The 20,581-nt window shown below is 37.3% G+C and overlaps 2 protein-coding genes and 1 long non-coding RNA gene across 3 annotated transcripts in view; 1 reads left to right on the top strand and 2 right to left on the bottom strand.

Annotated features, from left to right (window-relative positions):
* LOC119475709 overlaps positions 1-2,231 on the bottom strand; it is a 21,824-nt gene extending 19,593 nt beyond the window's left edge. Inside the window, exon 1 of the long non-coding RNA XR_005203851.1 lies at positions 2,106-2,231. This is a non-coding gene — a long non-coding RNA (uncharacterized LOC119475709). The remainder of the gene's footprint in view (positions 1-2,105) is intronic.
* On the top strand, positions 2,129-15,154 carry ube2b (ubiquitin-conjugating enzyme E2B (RAD6 homolog)). Its single transcript, XM_037748660.1, has 6 exons — positions 2,129-2,270; positions 9,328-9,408; positions 10,331-10,356; positions 12,326-12,415; positions 12,931-13,019; positions 14,457-15,154. The coding sequence occupies exons 1-6, from the start codon at positions 2,227-2,229 to the stop codon at positions 14,583-14,585; spliced, it is 459 nt and encodes a 152-aa protein (XP_037604588.1). The 5' UTR covers positions 2,129-2,226; the 3' UTR covers positions 14,586-15,154.
* A 3,549-nt stretch (positions 15,155-18,703) lies between these two features.
* Positions 18,704-20,228, bottom strand: cdkn2aipnl (CDKN2A interacting protein N-terminal like). Its single transcript, XM_037747594.1, has 3 exons — positions 19,980-20,228; positions 19,096-19,201; positions 18,704-19,015 (listed from the first exon to the last, which is right to left on the bottom strand). Exons 1-3 carry the CDS (start codon positions 20,189-20,191, stop codon positions 19,007-19,009), a joined length of 327 nt encoding a protein of 108 aa, XP_037603522.1. The 5' UTR covers positions 20,192-20,228; the 3' UTR covers positions 18,704-19,006.
* Positions 20,229-20,581: the final 353 nt, after the last annotated feature.

The following is a 20,581-nucleotide window of genomic DNA, read 5'->3' on the forward strand; positions in this document are numbered from 1 at the left end:
TTAATACATTACCTTACAATTATTACTAACCAAAAATTATGTACATTTGTAATTATTATATCAATGTAAATAATTATAAACATGATCAGTTACACTTGTCATTATATATATTATATACTTGTTATTATACTTAAAAAATATAATTTTCCATTTATTTATTCTCTCCTGGTGAGAAATGGAAAGAAAATGTTCCTCAAAGTTAGTCGTACAAGACACATTAAATCGTAACAATGTTTGTGCTACATATGGTGATTTTAAAATCACATTTTCACCTAGATTCTTCTATTATCGATTTTTTTAAATTTAATTTCAGAATTTTTTTTCATGTATGAAACACATAAACACCAATAAATTCCCTTCAAAATAAGAGTAAGAAAGCAATGACAGGTATTTCTACTTTGATAAGTTAGTATATTTATTACATTAGTGAGCAGAAAGCTGCTTTTGAGAAATTATAAAATGTCAAAATCGTTAGATGCAACAAACACCAGGAGCCAAATTAAGACAAGATTAAAAAGAACAAGATAAAATAAAGTAAAAATAAATATAAATAGGTAGATAGATAGAAATAAAAGAATGATGGCTAAAAGGATGGTGTTTAATAGGGTAATGGATAAAAAATATGATGTTTTAAAAGAGAATGATGGATAAAAAAGGATGATGTGGTTGTATGTGGTGTGTGGACTATAACTGGAGTTACTGCTGGTTACTTTGCAGGCTTGCAGCATAAGAATACAATCTTTTTCACATATTGTCCAGGATGAAACAAAGTTAGATGTATCTTATAGTTGTATTTTATCTGTAGAGTGTTATAATTAACATTTGTACATTGACATATGTGTTTTCTGACATATAAACATAAAAGTTATGACTTTGTTCTCGTAATATTACAACTTTTTTTTCTCCTTAAGTTATGACTTTATTCTCGTAATAGTACGACTTATTTTCTCGTTAAGTTATGACTATTCTGGTATACCAGAATAGTCATAACTTAACGAGAAAATAAGTATAGTATAGTAAAATATTATAATATTACGGCTTTTTCTCGTAAATTTATGAACTTATTCTTGCAATATTATGACTTTTTTCTCGTAAAGTTATGACTTTATTCTTGTAATGTTAAGATTTTATTTCTTGTTAAGTTTTGACTTTATTCTCATAATATTAAAAAAACATTCTCGTAATGTATGACTTTATTCTCGTAATATTATGACTTTCTTTCCCGTAAAGTTACGACTTTCTCTGTATATTGAGGGCTTCGATACTTTCACAGTATTTATAAGGCACTTAAACCTGCTTTATAATATGAAAGATATAAAAATCTCACTTTTTACGATATGGGACCTTTAAACAACCATGTTATGATGACTGCTGGTCACTTGCAAGCTTGCAGCAAAATACTGCTGCTGGTTTACAAAGCACTAAATGGTTTAGGGCCAAAATACATTTCTGATCTTCTGCTGTGTTATGAACCATCCAGACCTCTCAGGTCATCTGGATCAGGTCTGCTTAGTGTCCCCAGAGTCAGAACTAAACATGCAGAAGCAGCATTCAGTTTTTATGCACCAAATATCTGGAACAAGCTCCCAGAAACCTGCAGGACCGCTCCAACTCTCACTTCTTTTAAAACAAAGCTTAAAACTTTCCTGTTTGCGGGTGCCTTTTATTCTGACACTGCACTATAACTTTTACTCTTTTGAGTTTTATGCAATTTTAGCTTCTATCCTAGCTTTTATTTTTAGCTTGTTTTTATTTTCTAATCTTTAATGTTTTAATGTTTTTATGTTTTTATAACTGTTTTAATTATTTCTTAATGTTCTTTTGCATTTTGTCGCAATGTTCTTGAATGTTTCTGTAAAGCACTTTGAATTGCCCTGTTGTTGAAATGTGCTATACAAATAAAGCTGCCTTGCCTTGCCTAAGAAAACAGTCTTTTTCAAGATATTGTCCAGGATGAAACAAAGTTATCAGCGTAAATATAGTTGTATTTTATCTGGGGAGCGTTATAATTAATGTGTTTTACATAGATATGTGTGTTTTGTGACATAAAAAGTGGGCTGTACCTCTCTGCTGCTGTCCAGAGGGCTGTGAGCTGCTGACGTCACCAGCAGCAGCTACCGAGCCATTTGTTTTGGTAGAAGAAGAAGAAGCGGAAGAAGCAACAACCGGATTGTGTTTCTGTTTATGGTCCTGCTTTAGTTAGACTATATACATTTAATAACAATAATGTCGACCCCGGCGAGGAGACGGCTTATGAGAGATTTTAAAAGGTACCGCAACGTGTTGGCATCATCTCTACCTGATTGAGTAGCTAGAAGCTAACCAGAAGCTAAGCTAAGCTAACTAAGCTAAGCTAAGCTAAGTTAGCTTAGTTAGCTCAGTTAATGTTGTATATAAACAGATTTACTGGTGTTATTGTGGATTAAACTAGTTATTTTATAAGGTTTGGCTTTACACAAGCGATATATAGGAGTGACAGATGAGTTATTGTGTGTTTTCAGTGCTATTTGATGATATAAGAAGAAGGCTATGCAGTGTTTTCTATCCTCTTTCTGTAACGTCAGTCTTTGCATTGCTGTTTGTTTGTTTGTTTGTTTGTGTAGCTGAGGTTACCTAAGGTGGCTTTACGCATTAAAGGTGGACAAAGGGTTCAGCATTAACTGTAGCATTAGCTTCTGGTGCAGTTAATACTGTATATATAAAGATTGAGTGGCGTTATTGTGGATTAAAGTAGTTATGTTATAAGGTTTGTCTTTACACATGACATCTAGAGGAGTTATTGTGTGTTTTTACTGCTATTTGATGATACCAGAAGAAGGCTATGCAGTGTTTTCTATCCTCTTTCTGTAACGTCAGTCTTTGCATTGCTGTTTGTTTGTTTGTTTGTTTGTGTAGCTGAGGTTACCTAAGGTGGCTTTACGCATTAAAGGTGGACAAAGGGTTCAGCATTAACTGTAGCATTAGCTTCTGGTGCAGTTAATACTGTATATATAAAGATTGAGTGGCGTTATTGTGGATTAAAGTAGTTATGTTATAAGGTTTGTCTTTACACATGACATCTAGAGGAGTTATTGTGTGTTTTTACTGCTATTTGATGATACCAGAAGAAGGCTATGCAGTGTTTTCTATCCTCCTTCTGTAACGTCAGTCTTTGCATTGTTTGTTTGTTTGTTTGTTTGTTTGTTTGTGTAGGTGCGACTAGCTGAGGTTACCTGAGGTGGCTTTAACACATTAAAGGTGGACAAAGGGTTCAGCATTAACTGGCCCTGATTAGAAACTAAATGTGACAAGATTTATCCTGATTACTCTGTGTAATCTTGCAAACTGTGGGTTTAAATTCTGCTGCTATAAGTAAATTCAACCAACCATCCACCTTGGTAGCAACGTGGCTGACAGGTGTTGCACAGTGTGGTCAGGGGGGGCTCCATCTCAATATTAAGGATGTCTTGATATGTGCCTGCCACCTCTTAATAATGCTTTCTTAAAATTAAGGTAACACTTCATTTTACTGGTCCCTAAATTTCATGTCAATTAGGTGATAATTAGCAAGTAACCTATTTGAAATTTCTTTGGAATTACCCCAATATTTACCTCAAATTGTATCTAAACTTACTAGCTTAGGTTACCTGAGGTGGCTTCACACATTAAAGGTGGACAAAGGGTTCAGCATTAACTGGCCCTGATTGGAAACTAAATGTGACAAGATTTATCCTGATTACTGTAATCTTGCAAACTGGGTTTAAACTCTGTTGCTATAACTAAATTCAACCAACCATCCACCTTGGTAGCAACATGGCTCACAGGTGTTGCACAGCTTAGTGTGTGTGGTGGTCAGGGGGTGCTCCATCTCAATATTAAGGATGTTTTGATATGTGCCTGCCACCTCTTAATAATGCTTTCTTAAAATTAAGGTAACACTTCATTTTACAGGTCTCCAAATTTCATGGCAATTAGGTGATAATTAGCAAGTAACCTATTTGAAATTTCTTTGGAATTACCCCAATATTTATTTTTAATATTAATCTAAAATTACTTTATTATAAACACTATTTAATAATTATATGTGAAAATAGCATTTAATCGTTATCATCGGAGGTGGAAAACCAAAACTAATAGATGACACTTCTGATCAGGCACACATCTCACCAGTTTTGGACTTATTGTAGCTAATGTAATGATTCAGGGAGTTTTTTAAAGAAATTTCAAAGAAGTTATTTGCTAATTATCATCTATTTACCAGCAGACATGGACATAAAGCATATCAATTAAATTTGTATTCTTTTCCTGGAAATGTATTAAATAAATTACCAGCTATTGGGAAATAGTGGAATATAATTATTAAATAATGTTTATAATAAAGTAATTTTCAATACATTTTGAGGTAAATATTGGGGCTAATTGGCAGTAATTCCAAAGAAATTTCAAATAGGTTACTTGCTAATTATCACCTGAAATTTGTGGACCTGTAAAATGCAAAGTTAATGTATTTAAACAATCCCAATATCCCTCACCTGTAAAGTATTATATTATCAAACTTGTGCTGATGACAAGAATATGTTTGGGTGTTCTGGGAGAATCACACCTGGCAAAGGGCTGCTTGTAATACCTGCCATCCCCAATCTGGTGCCTTGCTCCATATGGCATCCTACAGTACGCGTGTGTGTGTGTGTTTGTGTGTTATTCACACACGCACACACCTGTCGGTGGAAAACAGATCCTAAGCTGTTCTACTAAGAGCAGCCGTTGAAGCAGGGCGGATAAGGTGTCACTGAAACTCTACTCTGCTGTGCCAGTCCCCAGGTGGTAAACTGTAACACTGAGGCAAGGAAAACACAATGGCGCATTCCTGGATCAGCCGGTGTGTCCACGCCAAGGCTGGCCGATTAAACTCAGCCTTGTGTGTGATATTGCCTAACCTCTCTCGTTTGATCAAATTATTTGCACAATATGTGTCTTGAAATTGAGCTATGTAATTTTTTGAACAACAACACTTAAATGGGATATTTTGGCTCAGTACCTTGGATGTGAAGTGACACTTTGGTGTTGAAGTGCTGCTTGGAAAATATCTGAATTTCTTCAGATTATATTCATAAAAGCAACCCTTTCATTTCTTCTGCAAATGTATTTAAGCAAATTACACTGTGAGACCAAAAACCATCACCTTACACCTCAATACCTCCTGTTTATTTTTTCTATCCTATTATTGCTCCTCACAGTATTTTAGTGAGCTTTAAAATAGCCTACAGTAGTTTGTAGTAGGGCTGGGTAAATCAAATATCACAATATTTTTGACCAAATACCTTGATATCGATATTGCGACAATGTTATAGGGTTAACTTTTGGTGCTTTTGCAAAATATTTACCCAATGAGTTTTTTGATAAATAAACATCAGTAATGTGGATATAATGACTAAGTGGGTAAAAGCAAATAAAAGAACAGTTTGAACAGTCTGGTAAGTTCAGAAAAATACATCACTTTAATGTAATGCAGCCTTTAAAACCAGGAAAACACAACACTTATGCCATATTTCGATATACAAAATCTAAGATAAAATCTAGTCTCATATCACAATATCGATATCATATCAATATTTTTCCCAGCCCTACTTTGTAGGCTAGTCTGGTTTGGGTTGTTAATTAGAAACTATAGCAACATTTTCCCTTATATCTATATTAACACAGTTAAAGTCTTATTGACATTGAGTGTTTGCGTTGAGTTTAGTTTGTCGTTCTGTAACCCCAGATGTTTGTTCTCACAAAACTAGATAATTTCTAGCAGACCTTAGTCAAACAAGTTTTATGTGTACAGTATGTCTACTTACTGAATTGACTGCATGATATGGAGGCTTATCTTGACTACACTGTTTTGGCTATGTTATTACTTACAGAAATGATATCTAGGTCTGCTAATAACAATTACATTTTGATATAAAATTGTCATTATCAATTCTGCTGATTATTTTCTCGGCCTAAATGTTGGAAAATTGTGATTCCACCGCAGAGTCCAAGGTGATGTCCTCAAATGTCTTTTTTGTTCGACCAAGAGCCCAAAACCCAAACATATTCAGCTTAAAAGTATATAAAACACAGATAACAGCAAATCATCCCATTGGAGAAGCCAATGAGAGAATGGTTGGCTGTTTTTTTTTTATTGATAAATCACTTTAATATCAACGTAGTTGCTTACTGCGGCTGCAACTAACGATTATTTTCATTGTTGATTATTTTCTCGATTAATCAATTAGTTGTTTGGTCTACAAAGTGTCAGAAATTGATCAAAAAATGTTGATCAGTGTTTCCCAAAGCCCAAGATGACATCCTCAAATCTTGTTATGTCCACAACTCAAAGATATTCAATTTACTGTCACGGAGGAGTAAAGAAACCAGAAAAAAATCACATTTAAGAAGCTGGAATCAGAGAATTTTGGGGGAAAAATCTTAAAAGATTACTCAAACAGATGAATTGATTATCAAAGTAGTTGACGATTAATTTAATAGTTGACAACTATTCGATTAATCGGTGCAGCTCTGTAATGCTTACCATCGCTTAATCAACTAGTTGTTTTATCTTTTTGTCAAAATTAACTATCACACACTGCCCACTACTTCCCCTAATCTGCTGTCTGCAGACTGATCAGTAATCCCCAGTTTTCAAGTAAAATGAAGTAACTATCAGTCTATGTAGTAGTGAAGTTGTGAGGAGCATCCCTCCACCAGCAGAGAGCTCAGGCAGATTACAGTAAATGAGGTTAATTGCAGTGGGTCTGTCTGCAGCTGGGGACTTAGACGTGGATCTATTCACACGCAGACACACAAATCAGCCTACCTTGTTTTATAGCTGTAAGCTCTTATTAAACCAGCTTTTATACTAGGAGTGGGATTGTAGGCATAAATAGTCTGTGGTGATTCTGGACATGTTCCACATGCATTGGTGATCTGAAGCAAGACCTTTAATGGGACACAATAATGTACCCTGAGTATCAGCAACGGACCCGACAGAGTCAGACAGTTATAGTCTATTCTGAGTACTGAGGCTCATTTCAACATGCTGCCTTTATTCGTCATGCAGGCCTGTTCTATAGCCTGCACCGATCAATAGTTTAACAAACCAGAGGCTGTTGTCGGAAACTTAATTTAAAATGTCGACTTGCGACATCTGTGTGTTTTGATTTGTTGACGTCTTTGTTGCTAAGCAGTTGTTGCTGTGGCGTTGTTGCACTGCACTTCACAGAGATCATTTGTCGGTCAAACAACTCTGGGCTGTTTTCTTTTGTGGAGCTGGAGCTAATGATTATTTACATTAATGATTACTCCACTATTATTAAGAATTCACCTCAGGCTCCGACAGTTTTCACTATTTTCTTACATTTAATTGATTACCTGATTAATTGAAAAATATAATATGCTGATTAATCAATAAGGAAATGAATAATCGTTAGTTGCAGCTCTACTTTTAAGCACCAAATCCTCACATTAGTGAAACCAACATGTTAGCATAAATCAGTTATGAACACAGTCTTTCAGTGCGTTACAATATCCGTTCTACCTCGGTATTTAGTATGCCAGAAAAAGATGTATTATGTCCCAATACATAGTATGTCAAATACAGTATGCCAAAAATACCAGGATGTCCGACTACATCCAGTCACATTTTGCAGTATGCAAGCCAGCATGCTTTTCTGGCTCTTCTGACCCACAATCCTCTGCACAGCAGCTATATGAGCAAGAGGGTCAAAGTTCAACGCGCAATCTTATGAAGAAATAGTATGTCCCAGTTGTATGGATATTGCATGTAACAGTATGTACTTTGAAAGGGCAGCTGCAGTATGTACCAAATGTTGAAAATATGCAATTTGAAACATAGCCAGTCAATCAACGTATCAATCAACAAAATATTTTAACACTATTTCTTTGGATTTCATGTTGCACATCAGACTTGACTTAAACATTGCATTCCTAACTTTGTAAAACAAAATGTGACCAATAAATACATATATATATATAAATGTATTTAATCGTTCTTTATTATTAAAATAATAAATCATACACCAGTAACTTGGTAAAAAAAATCTTCAAAATTAACAGGAATTACAATTCACGTGTAAACCTTTTTAATGCAGCAACAAATTGGTCAAAACTTAAACAGGAATTAGAATTATAGTATATAAAGTATATAGTAAATAAACATTAAATTGAATTGATTAGATCAGCAGCATTGTCACCGATATCCAATCCAGTTATTTGAGTCAGTATCAGCCCGATGTCTGATAGAGGTATCGGTGCATCCCGTTTTGACTGGAGAAGTTTCGATACTACTCTGTACTGGGTTGTTTTGGTCGATTCCTGAAAGGTATTTAGTTTCGATACCCAGACCTACTAGTCCATATTGTGATTCTGATAAAATTCTGATTAATTGTGCAGCTCTCAACGTATCAATCAACAAAACATTTCATCACTATTTCTTTGGATTTCATGTTGTTGCAGTTTGAGTTTCTCTGTCCTCCTAATTACCCAGTTCTTCTATTTATTCCAAACACACCGACGTTGCTGCTGCTGCAAATGTAAAACACATCACCTCCTCTGCACCAGTTTGTTTTTCCTGGGGAAAAGAACAGACACTGAGTGTCCAGAGCTTTTATGAACTGAGCTGCGGTTTGGTCATCAGTGTTTCATTAAGATCAGTGATGGAGAGTAACAAAACAAACATTCATTGATAAACATCAGGGTGCCTCTCCTTTCTTTCAGGGTTTGTATATGTGTCTGTTGTGTATCCAGATAGCCTGATCATGACAATGTTAGCCAGAGGTCGTTCCAGGTGAAGGTCGACTCAGAGCTCTCAGGGCTTTGATGCTCGAGTTATGATGCAGCAGTGCTTCAGATGAGTGTTAATGGTACAGCTTATGTTAACTGATATGTGACAGCAAGATGTGCAGTTGATCCTGCAAGCCTGGCTGTCGACTGAAGTCATGTTGATACAGCAGTTCGTGTTTTGACTGATAATTATCCTGCAGTCAAGGTGTTAATTAAAATCCTCACGTTCTCTCCCATCCTTGTTTCTACCCCCTCCTTCTTTCTCCCCCGTCTTTCTTTCCTTCTGTTTCCATTTTCTGTCCCTTTATCTCTGTTTGCCTCTTTTTGCTCCCCATCTTCCTTTTGTTTTGTTCTCATCTTTTGTCTCTCTTTCTTCCTGCCTTTCCTTTTGTCTGTCCTCTTCTTCCTCTTTTGCTGTCTGTCCTTCCATGTCTCCCCTTTTCTTTCTCTCTGTCCATCTTCCTGCCTCTCTCTGTGTCTCTTTTCCTTGCATCTCTTTCTCTCTGTCTTACCCAGACTTCAAGAAGATCCTCCCACCGGTGTGAGTGGAGCACCATCAGAGAACAACATCATGCTTTGGAACGCAGTTATTTTTGGGTGAGTCATGCTCTAAATCCAACTCCACCCTGCTGCCGATACTGTGCCACTATGATTGTGATGCACATATTCCCCCAACCCAGCCACCCCTTTGCAATCTCGTACTCCTGCTTTTTAAAAAAGTTTATTTCTGATTACAGCCCTGATTGTAGAAGAGAACAGTTTGGAAAAACAGCAGGTAGAAACTCCGCAAGTGGGTTGGAAGAACGGGCTGGGAGACACTTTTGGGGATATTGAGGGGTCAAGAAAGGGGAAGAAGAAAGGAAAGAAGTATCCCAATGTCCCCCCTAAAGCCTTAAGCCCTGAACCCTCAGGGGCTTTACCCTAAGAGACCCACATTTGACCCGTTTCTGCCCTCAAGCACTTGATGATTTAACAGTGGGACAGCACTAAACCCTTGCAGACTGACTTTTGTTGGATTTGTGATATTTTTTGGTACACAATTTTGAAGAGCAATTGAAAGGAGAATGACTCACGAAAAAAAGCAAAAATAAATGTGCTTTTTTAAAACTCTTGTCATTTTTTAAAATGCACGTGTAGTATGAAATTCAAAAGTCAAAGAAAAAAAATAATAATACCTCAAGAGCACAAGCAAATCGCAAGCAACAACAGATAGTAATTGAAAACTCCACAAGAAGCAAGAAGGTGTTCCAAAAGCAGACACACTTGGGTTTATTCAAAGTCAAAGAGGAAGCTGCCAGAAATGTAAAACAGGTGGGCAGCTGTTTTAATTGATCCTTTAAACAGACTGTGTGAATGTGAGGAGCTGAGTAAATACACATTCTGGCGTGCAGAGCAAGTCCTTGAAGAATAGAGAGATGTAATGGTTATGTTTTGCTTCAAGCAAAGGCCTTATTGGTTGCATTGGGAATTTTTGAAATTTGGAAATCATTTTATTTCTCTCTCTCTTTGCCTTCTGCAGGCCTGTGGGAACACCGTTTGAAGACGGTAAGTCCTCTATTTTTGATTAATCTTGTACATAAAGTGCAGGCTCAGTGGGAGCACATTTATCCAAAGCTCCGGGTTTGATTTAGCTTCCTGCTGCTCTGTTATTATTGTGGAGGTGCATTATTCAATCCATCTATTACAGCCGTCTGGGCAGTGTGTTGTTAAAGTGATGGTGAGTGATGGTGGGTTACACATCCGAGCAATCAATCACAAAATCACACACTCAAAAACATTTCCACACCTGTAAATTGATATTTTCAGAAAAGTACTGTATAGAGAAATTATGGGATATCTGAGGGAGTTTTTTTTTTCACTGTGTAATAACAAGTTGACTCACGCTAAATTAACTTACAGTGCAGTTTGTGGACTGAGGCCCAGATCAGACAGAGTGCGTTTAAGCAGCCTGGGGCGGGTTTTTGTAATTGTTTTCAATGAGAGTGAAGCGTTTTGCGTGCTGCTTTTGAAATGCTGAGCGCCTCGTGTTTTTACAGGAGCGCCTTGAACACCTCGAGTTGAAAAAAAATGAAACTAAGAGCGGAAAAGGGCCCAATGCCAGTAGCGTTTTTTCTCATCGTGGTGACTTTTGTTGGATGCCCGAAGCTTTTTGACTTTACCAACCGTAGTTACAATGATTTGAACAGAAAATAGCAGGAGGCAAATTAGTGCTGTACTTGAGTTCTCGGTAAGTTGTTTTCATTCATTTGAACTGTACTTTTAACTATAAGGTAACGTACAGTTCATGGTTTGTGTTAAGATAATGTTAGGACACATTTTGTGGTTCCCTAGCAACAATTTAAAAAAAAGACACAGCAAACTCAAACTGCAAAAAAAAGCTTGCTGATATAGTTTAAATCACAACTGTTAATGAGGATATTTTTTTTATATGAATAGATATCTTAATATGGCAAATGTACACAATTGCATAAAATAATCAAAATAATGTTGAAAGCAATGAAATACCTTCCTTGTTATACATTAGCAGGCGATCAGGTGTTGATGAGAAGAGGAATACAGTCCAGGAAGTCCAGTTTGACAAACAGATATGTGAATCTGACGGCTTCACAGACGGCAAAACTTGCACAGAGGTTTATAATACTTTGACACAGGATTGGCACAGCTGCAATGATCTTATCTTTTGTTCGTGCAGATCAGTTTGTGATAAACAGCAGAAATACTGCATTCATGTTACAAAGTAATCTACCAGAAATGTGCATAAGATTGTATGTGATCAATTGGCCACCGCAGAGCCTTGCCTGATGACGTTGCGTTGCAGCAAAAGTTGAGCCTGGTTGAACTTTTTTTTCACACACACGGGGCTACTGTCGGTATGAACGCAGCCTTACACCAAACTCTCTGTTCTCTTAGTATGGTTTTTAATTACAGTATGCTCTGAATTATTAACTCCAAATAATTCCAAATCGAGTACTCGAGTACTCATGCCCATCCCTAGTATCTATCTGGTAACTATGTTTTCATCGCCTCTGTAATTAAGTGGCTGACATCAGTACCAGTAACTGAGTAGCAGATCATTCATTAGATGTGTTCAGTTAGTAACGAACTTGCAGTTCTGCTGTCTATTACATACAGTACACACACACACACACACACACACACACATTTCTGCACGTACACACACTTCTTTTGCTTGTAATTATGACTTGGTTCAGGCAAGAGAAGCGCTGACTCAGGGTTTATTGTTTTCTCTTGTTAGGCTTCTCCCTCCTTTATTGTCCTTTTAGCCTGCAGAGTCGACATCTCTGCCTCAGTGAAGGATTAGCTTCTCTTTCCAGTCGAGCCGGCTGTATTTTTAGTAACGTAATTGTTTCTCTCGCTTTCTCTGACCTCCTCGCTCCTTCACATCTGTATTCTACTCACAAAATGACTTGTGTGCGCGCCTCACACTCTCTCTCTCTCCCTCTCTCTCTCTCTCTGTCGTTCGCTCTGTCTCTCCCCCTCTGTGTCTTTGCAGGAACGTTTAAGCTGCTGATAGAGTTTTCAGAGGAGTACCCAAACAAGCCTCCCACAGTTCGGTTTGTCTCCAGAATGTTTCACCCAAATGGTAAGCACACAGTTTGTGCCTCCCATTATCACAAGGCGTCAAGTTCCTCCTCATTCAAGCTGTTTCCTATCATTCATCTCCTTTCCCAGTTTATAATGGAAATTAATTTAGTAGGTTAAATCAGTGAGGCTGGCAGTAAAACTCCAAATTAAGTTTTTGGTATGTGTGTTTGTAACGCCAACAAGATGGGGATGCAACCAAAAAGTGTTCATTTGCTTTTGATCGGTTTGTGCTGCATTTTTTATCATTTAAATTTTGTGTGCTGTATTTGCTGATTCCACCAGATCATAAGCTGTTTTTGTTTACTGTGTTTTCCTCAGTGCAATTTGGAATATAGTGCGAGCTTAAGAAATTATAAAGGTCTCCAGGATTCATTTTCACCATCTGTTTTGTTTAAAAAAGCATCTGTCTTTTCAGTCTTTACCAAATCTATCTCGGTGACACAGAGACATAATACCTGGTGTTGTGACGTTGATCTCTGTGGTCTGAAGCTTGTCGTCTCTCTTGTTTACCAGTTTACGCAGATGGCAGTATATGTTTAGACATCCTTCAGAACCGCTGGAGCCCCACGTACGATGTGTCGTCCATACTCACCTCCATCCAGGTTGGTTGGTTTCACTGCCGTCACACAAAGCACACTTTACAGTGTTCACATGGGCCATTTGGCATCCGCACTTGCTTCAGTTCATGCCATCTGTGAATGCGTTGGCCTGATTGAAATAGATGGGATATTGTCTGTTTTGTGATGCAGCTCATGTGAACACAATATAAAAGTCTTTTCCAACGATTCACCGTAGCATAAAATATGAGTGGTTGGTAGACGAGAATCCTGCATTTGTATGTATAAATTTCAGATGGGAATCAGTGCATGTTAATTTATCAAATTCAATGTTTCTGTTCAATACAACTCATTTTTTTTCTTCCCAAGGGAGGGAAAAACGTCAGGGATGAGAGATCAGAATAAATATGTAATTATATTCCCGAATTAGGGGTGGGGGAGTATTGCAATAAGATGTATTGTGATTTATTACCTTTTTTTCAACTGCAAATTTATGCAGTTTGTTAGGTTCTGTTAGTGCAGAGGTTAAGGGACCCCTCGTCAACATTTTGCATAAGTTTATTAAGTGTTATTTCGCGTTCTTCCCGGCAAGCATGACATTGTTACCAATCGATTCCTGACTGAGACTGAGCCCGCTACAACCTCTGAAAGACAATAAAGCTGCCGGGTCCACCGGCGGGCCATCGGATTGTTAAGAGGTTAATAGTTAAAGGTTATAATTAAAGGTCGATACTTAACATCCGTGTATACTATGCTATATTGATTTTTTACTATCTTGAATAGTATATGCATAAAGCTATATGACCTCATAAATTCTGATGTGTAATTGCATCGCATACAGGTACATTTCTCATTATTACACCCCATTCAGAGAATCTGTCCTGGTCATTTAATGCTGATATTTTCTAGTGATGGGTCATGATTTTTTAATGGTCATTATATTATTAAAAATCAAATAGTTTATGCGACTATTGTCTTGTCTTAAAAATATGTTTCCCTTGTATTTGCCAGTGCTTGGCAGAGCATGTGAGTGGAGCGGCTTTGAGCGAGGAGCAGACATTATCACCGCTCCACTCCGCTCACATGCCCCGGTGCCTGCCTGGTAAAATGTGTGTGGCACTTTCAGGTCGACTCTTTTCAGCACGAAGGCAGTATAATGTTTGCTACAGCGCTGCTGGATGCTCCTGTTCAAACAGGACAAACCTGCTTCTTTTCACTACTGCAGCTGTCTAAAAGTAGTGAAAAGAAGCAGTGAAAAATGACGATCAGTGTTTCCCAAAGCCCAAGATGACGTCCTCAGATGTCTTGTTTTGTCCACAACTCAAAGATATTCAGTTTCCTGTCATAGAGGAGTAAAGAAACCAGAAAATATTCACATTTAAGAAGCTGGAATCAGAGAATTTCGACTTTACCAGTGAATATCGAATAGTATTTTTGCTTGAAATGCCCATCCCTAATATTTTTTTATCTCTTTTCCTGCAGTCGTTGCTGGATGAGCCAAACCCTAACAGCCCGGCCAACAGCCAGGCCGCACAGCTCTATCAGGAAAACAAGAGGGAGTACGAGAAGAGGGTGACGGCCATCGTGGAGCAGAGCTGGGTGGACGTCTGAGCTTCTCTCGCTCTCTCCTCCTCATCTCCACCGCCCTCTCTTCATCATCCCAGTACTTCAGTCTTTCATTTTTACCTCATCAAGAAAAAAATAAACAGCAACTATATCAGAAGAACTCAAGTGCCACCCTGAAAAAAAGGAAGAAAAAAAACATCCAGAGAACAACCAAATCAGAATGGACATCAACATGCTTGCCAATACATTTGAGGAAAACGAGGGAGGGGAAATCAATCTTATATTTGTGTTTCTTGTCCTTAATTTGACTTTTTTTTATTGCATGATGTGAAATAAGTTATTGCTAACAGAATTTGTAATATATCTTTGTTGTTTGGTTGGATTGATGCAGTTAGTGTTTGAGTTTTACAGATTTTCTTTTTTTCCTTTTGGAAGTTTTCCTTTTTTTTTTTTTGTAATGTCTGCTGGTGTGCACACAACTTGGCTGTTTGGAAAGGGCAGGTTGATGACCAAATCAGCATATTTTGAAGAATAACAACGCCTTTTTGAGAGTCGGTATCATTGTTGTTTTCTAAGTCAGCCACAGATGCAGCTCATAAAGAACAATCCCCCGATCTGTTCCAGCATATCTCTGTTATTTTAAGAGACACCGTAGGTTTGGTGCTCACAGACGTCACAGGCTGCAACAGCGCCAAGTCTCCCTAGCACTGATGAATCATGACTCCCTGGTTAGGCTGCTCTGAGCTTTTATTCCAATCATATCTTTGCTTCGAGGAGTATGTTAGAGAGGGAGTGTTATGAGAAAGTTAATATTAACACCAAGATGGCACAGGATAAACTTGGGACTGTGGATCCCAAAGTGGAGAACAGGGCTAGTTGAAAAGGATGTGGGAATCCCGGCTGAGCCAAGGAAATATTGTATTCATTGCTATCAACACTCAATATTCCTTAAAGGACCAGTATGTAGCATTTAGGGGGTTCTATTGGCAGAAATGGAATACAACATTATGTGTTTTCTTGAGTGTATAATCACCTGATTGTTGTGTTTTCGTTACCTTAGAATGAGCCGTTTATATCTACATAGGGAGCGGGTCGTCTCCACGGAGTCCACCATGTTTCTACAGTAGCCCAGAACGGACAAACCAAACACTTGGGCCGGAGTCAATAACGTTACTCACTCCCGTTGCCGCTCTCTCTCTCGTGCTTCACCACTCACTTCCCACGTACACACACACACACACACTCTACTCACTGGCTCTGCTCCAAATGACCCACGCTACTCTAAAGCTATGTTCACACTACGAGCAACAAAACAGCCAAGCGTGAACAGCTACATCGTCGCAGAGTCGCCGTTAAAGTGTCGCTCAAGCGCTCGTTGATGTAGTTATGTCGTAAAATAGCGCTTGGAACTGGCTAACTGCATTTTTGTAGACGGCACAGATATGATTGGTTGACGCTTCACTGCGTTATTGGAGCGCTGAAAAAAAGTGGAGACCAGCTCAATTTTATTTGTAATGCGTCAAAAAGCGACAAGTGTCAGGTGTCAGTTTGTAGCTTCATGTCACCGGCTTCCATTGAAAATGAGTTGTAGCCTGATTGCTGTGTCGCTCCTAGTGTGAACGCAGCATTACAACGACTGGCTCTAGAGAGAGACATTCGTGTTTTTGCGTCAGCCACCGTAATTCTCCAACACGCTTGGCACCAAGGAGAGGCTTCAGTTGGTTGCAATCTCCGACCTCACCGCTAGATAGCGCCAGATCCTACACAATGGAACGTTAAGTCAGCAGAGTGAATCTTCCCACTGTTGTCAAAGTGTCCTTCTTTGTTAAATGTTATCAAAATGTATGTAGAGCATAGGAGCCCCCTGAGCTCAGGAGTTCAACTGTGCTTGTGTACTTGGATGGTGGTGCTATATCATAATTTTATCATGGTGCGTTCATGGCTAACGGGGCTTGGACGACAGTAGTAGCAAGCTGTGAAGGTTACAGGCAAATAGAATCAGCAAGAAGATGGTAAAAACGATACTGTTCTCTGTTCTATTCTGCTTATTTTCTAAAACACACCTTTTATTAGTTGTCATAGTTCATGATATGACTCAGAAAATAGAAGATAACTGTTCTCAGCTCCCTCTCCTGACAGCTCATCTTAGGCTGAGGCGCCCACATGGTTTTCCAGTTTCGTCCGCTACAGAAAGTAAATTACTTTTAAATGCTTTGTTGCCTGTGACGTGTGTGTCGGTGCTTTTGATCAATCTCTTAAAATGACTCAGCTGACATATAAATTAATGAATGAGCAGAGGATAAAAGCAGTGCAGTCCAGTAAATAGTCTCTTTTTGCTCTAAATGAAAACTGTTAATAACAGGATTGACAGAGCAAACTGCTGCAGTTTGAATCTCGCTTCAACAGTGTGACATCAACTGTTTCCCCAAAAGGCTTAAGTTGTTTTCATGCCTGCGTTTGTCTCCGATTTTATTTGTATGTGATGCCCAATTAAAAGAGTATAAAGTCACGACTAAACCCTGCCCAACTCCAGCTAAATAATCCACAGAAGACGGTCATCATAAAACAAGAGTTCCTCTTTTCTGAGACAGTAAAAAGGTCATATTGTGGCTAGTGACTTATTTCATCTAAAAAGCAGAAGGGATATGTTACAAAGATTTTGTGAATTGAACAAAAAAAAAATGTATACTTATATAACAATATGCTGTATAAACATAATAAAACACATTTTTCAGAGTTTGAGACAGGTTGTTTGCTCTTTTTTTGTTCAGACTCCCCTTATTTATTCTCCCATTAATGACGTTTTTCTATACTATTGTAACATTCACTATCTGCTATGGTGGGTGAAACTATGTGATTGAGTGATTACAGTAAAGAGTTCTGCTTGTCAACAATTGTTCAGACCTATATGTGAGATATTGTTACCTCCAATGGTAACACTTTATAATAACCATCATTTATAAATGGTAAATTGATAGTTAATTAAACTTAGTTAATAGTTATTGTTAGTTATAACAATGACATAATTAATGTTTACTTATTATTAGTAATGCTATCATTTATTTTATTTTATCATTAGTTTGTGTAATATTAAATAATTTATAAATTATATAAATATATATTGTATTAAAATATCATAGCTGATAGGAGACAATAATTACATTTTGATTTCATTAGTAAACTATTAACAGTTTATTGTGCTAACGTTATAACATTTTATATACTATATTAAGTATTTGTTAGTGATTACCAAATGATTTTAAACCTTTAAGAAATCATTCGTAAAATATCTATAAACATTACATAGATAGATGGACCAGAAACCCATTATTAACCATTGACAAAGTATTAACTATCCATCTAAATAATGTTTATAGATGCTTTACAACATATTTATTAACCATTTAACAAGGTATTCTAATCATCAGTTATCACTTTATAATAGCCATCTAAATAATGTTAATAAAAACCAATTATTTAGCATTAACAAAGTGCTACAAATATCTGGTCTACCTATATAATTTTTATGGATGTTATACAAACAATTTATTAAAGGTTTACAAATAATTTCATGATTATTAACAACTACTTCATATAGTATATAAAATGTTGTGTGCCACAATAAACTGTTAAAATAACAGAAATGATAGCACTACTAATAATTAGTAAACATTATTTATCATTTCATGGTTTAACAGTGAAATAACTATTAACTAAATTTAATTACTGTAATTATCAATTTACCATTAATAAATGATGGTTATTATAAAGTGTCACCAAACCAACTCTTAATCTGTTTATTTAATACCATTTCCTCGCTGGTCACGATTAAAGTTGAGTTTATGCTCAGAAATAGTTCCATTGTCCAGAAGGAAAATAATCTGCCTGCAGAGGAGTTAACCCGACTTGAAGATAATTCACCCAACTTGAAGATAAAGTATTAAAGATAAAAAAAACAACCCTAAACTGAGAAAGTGAAAGAAATGTGTTAGTACGTTCTTTTCCGATTAAGACCATTAACCAGCAAAAAAATCAGCTGGACATTGTGTTGTGTTATCAAGCTTTGAGGTGGTGATAAGAGAAACATTATGTCCTAAATGTTTTGCTTATTCAACAAAGAATCACTATGATCCATATTTTTTAGCAAAAAAAATACAATCCCATAAGAAGAAAGTAAGTCATTTATTGTGTTTCAGACATTAGGACAAGATCCAGTGTCATCTTCCATCAGATTTAAAAAACAACAACAACAAGTACGCTTTAAAAAAAGTAAAACAATGGTGTAAAAATGGACGCGCATTGAAGCTCCCACACTGGCAAAAACATCTTTACAATGAAATGCTGAGTAACACAGTCTTTCTGCTTTTGGCGACATCCATAATAAACAGTGTAGGAGAAATGTGGCCCGACTTGCTACAAGCTCTGTATGTAAACACCGGTCTTCAGGCTTGATCCGACTGAGCCGGTCATCGACCCTGTGATGGAAGAGAGAGGAATACATGAAGGAATTTGTCTGTTAACATATCTGGATGTGTGTGTGTGTCCACAGACGTACCTGTTGCTTCTTCAAAATCTCATCTCTTGTCTTGAAGATCGGTGCGTCCTCCACCACGACGCCTTCAGCCATTTCCGTCACTTTCTCCAGCAGCTCTGTGCTATACCTGCCGTGAGTGACGAGAAAATGTTCTGTTAATATAACGACCCACAATTATTCTGCATCCTTGATTCATCTGTGGTTCACATTGTTTCTTAAGTAAGAATGCAAAAATTTGAAAATAAATATTCAAAAAAAAAAATAATAAGAATGTTTTCCAATAGCAGTATGAGTGCTGAAATGATTAGTCGACCAATCAGTCAATAGAGAATTTACACTTTTGATAATCAAAGCATTGCCATTAAAGTCACTTAAGAAATGCTTCATCCCTGGAAATTTTCAAAAAACACCTCAAACACCACCTGTTCATTTAGGACTATGATCTCAGCTGACTCTTCCTACACATCACTCTTTTAATTACTTAACTATAGTTTCTCCTCTGTGTTATTTATCAGTATGATTTTGTGTGCCCCCTTTGTAAAGCGTCCCTGGGTTTCTGAAAGGCGCTATAGAAGTCCAATTTATTATTATTATTATTATTATTATTATTATTATTATTATTATAATTAAGTCAAAAAAATAAAATAAAAATAAACTTAAGGTGGAAAAAATGCAACTGCAGTTTATTTTGTGTGTTCACCTTCCGGCCACAGGGGGCAGCAGAGAGCCAAGTTAAAGAGTTGAGAATGAGACGAAGAAGATTTTGAACCCAAACACATGCTTCCACACACACAAAGGTGAGTTTTCATATTTATAAGTATTTGTAACACACTATGTGTTAAGTTCAGTTCAAGTTCAGTAACTAAACTGTGTCTGTGATGAAGAACACGTTGTGTTTTCCTCACCTGCAGCCGAGGAAGACGTTGTTGGCCCAGACCATGGACAGAGACATCAGCTGGTCCAGGTGCGGGTCCTCGTAGTCCCCGAAGTTCCTCAGGATGAACTCCCTCCGGGCCTGCCAGTGTTTCTCACTCTCCCAGTAGCCTCGAAACGTCTCCACCTGGTCCGCTACGGCTCTGTTCTGCTGGATAAAGTCCTCCACGTCCATGTTAGCCATGTTGCTCTGCACAGGACGAGTCAACAAAGAAGAGATCCTGTCTGAGAGGAAGGTACTGGAAGTAGTTTTACAGCTTAGTGTGTTTACAAACAGCGACACATGGTGGTGGAGCTGAGAGCTGCGACTGACTGGAAATAAACCCTGTATACAGGGGCTTCTTCCAGGTTGTTGGTGGTAGTCAGATGGATTAAATTAATTAAATGTGCAACATGTTAATTCATCAAATTAATACATTAACATAAAAATATGTAACATTACAGACTATTAATTAATTTAACAAGCTTATACTATAAAGTATATATATAGTTTATACTTATAAATATCTGGCATCCCTTCAGTTTTTCAAGATGCAAGAGAGACACAAATTACCGGAGTCAAAGTCCTTGTTTG

This window comes from Sebastes umbrosus, chromosome 17 (genome assembly GCF_015220745.1).
Source record: "Sebastes umbrosus isolate fSebUmb1 chromosome 17, fSebUmb1.pri, whole genome shotgun sequence".
NCBI classification, from domain to species: Eukaryota; Metazoa; Chordata; class Actinopteri; order Perciformes; family Sebastidae; genus Sebastes; species Sebastes umbrosus.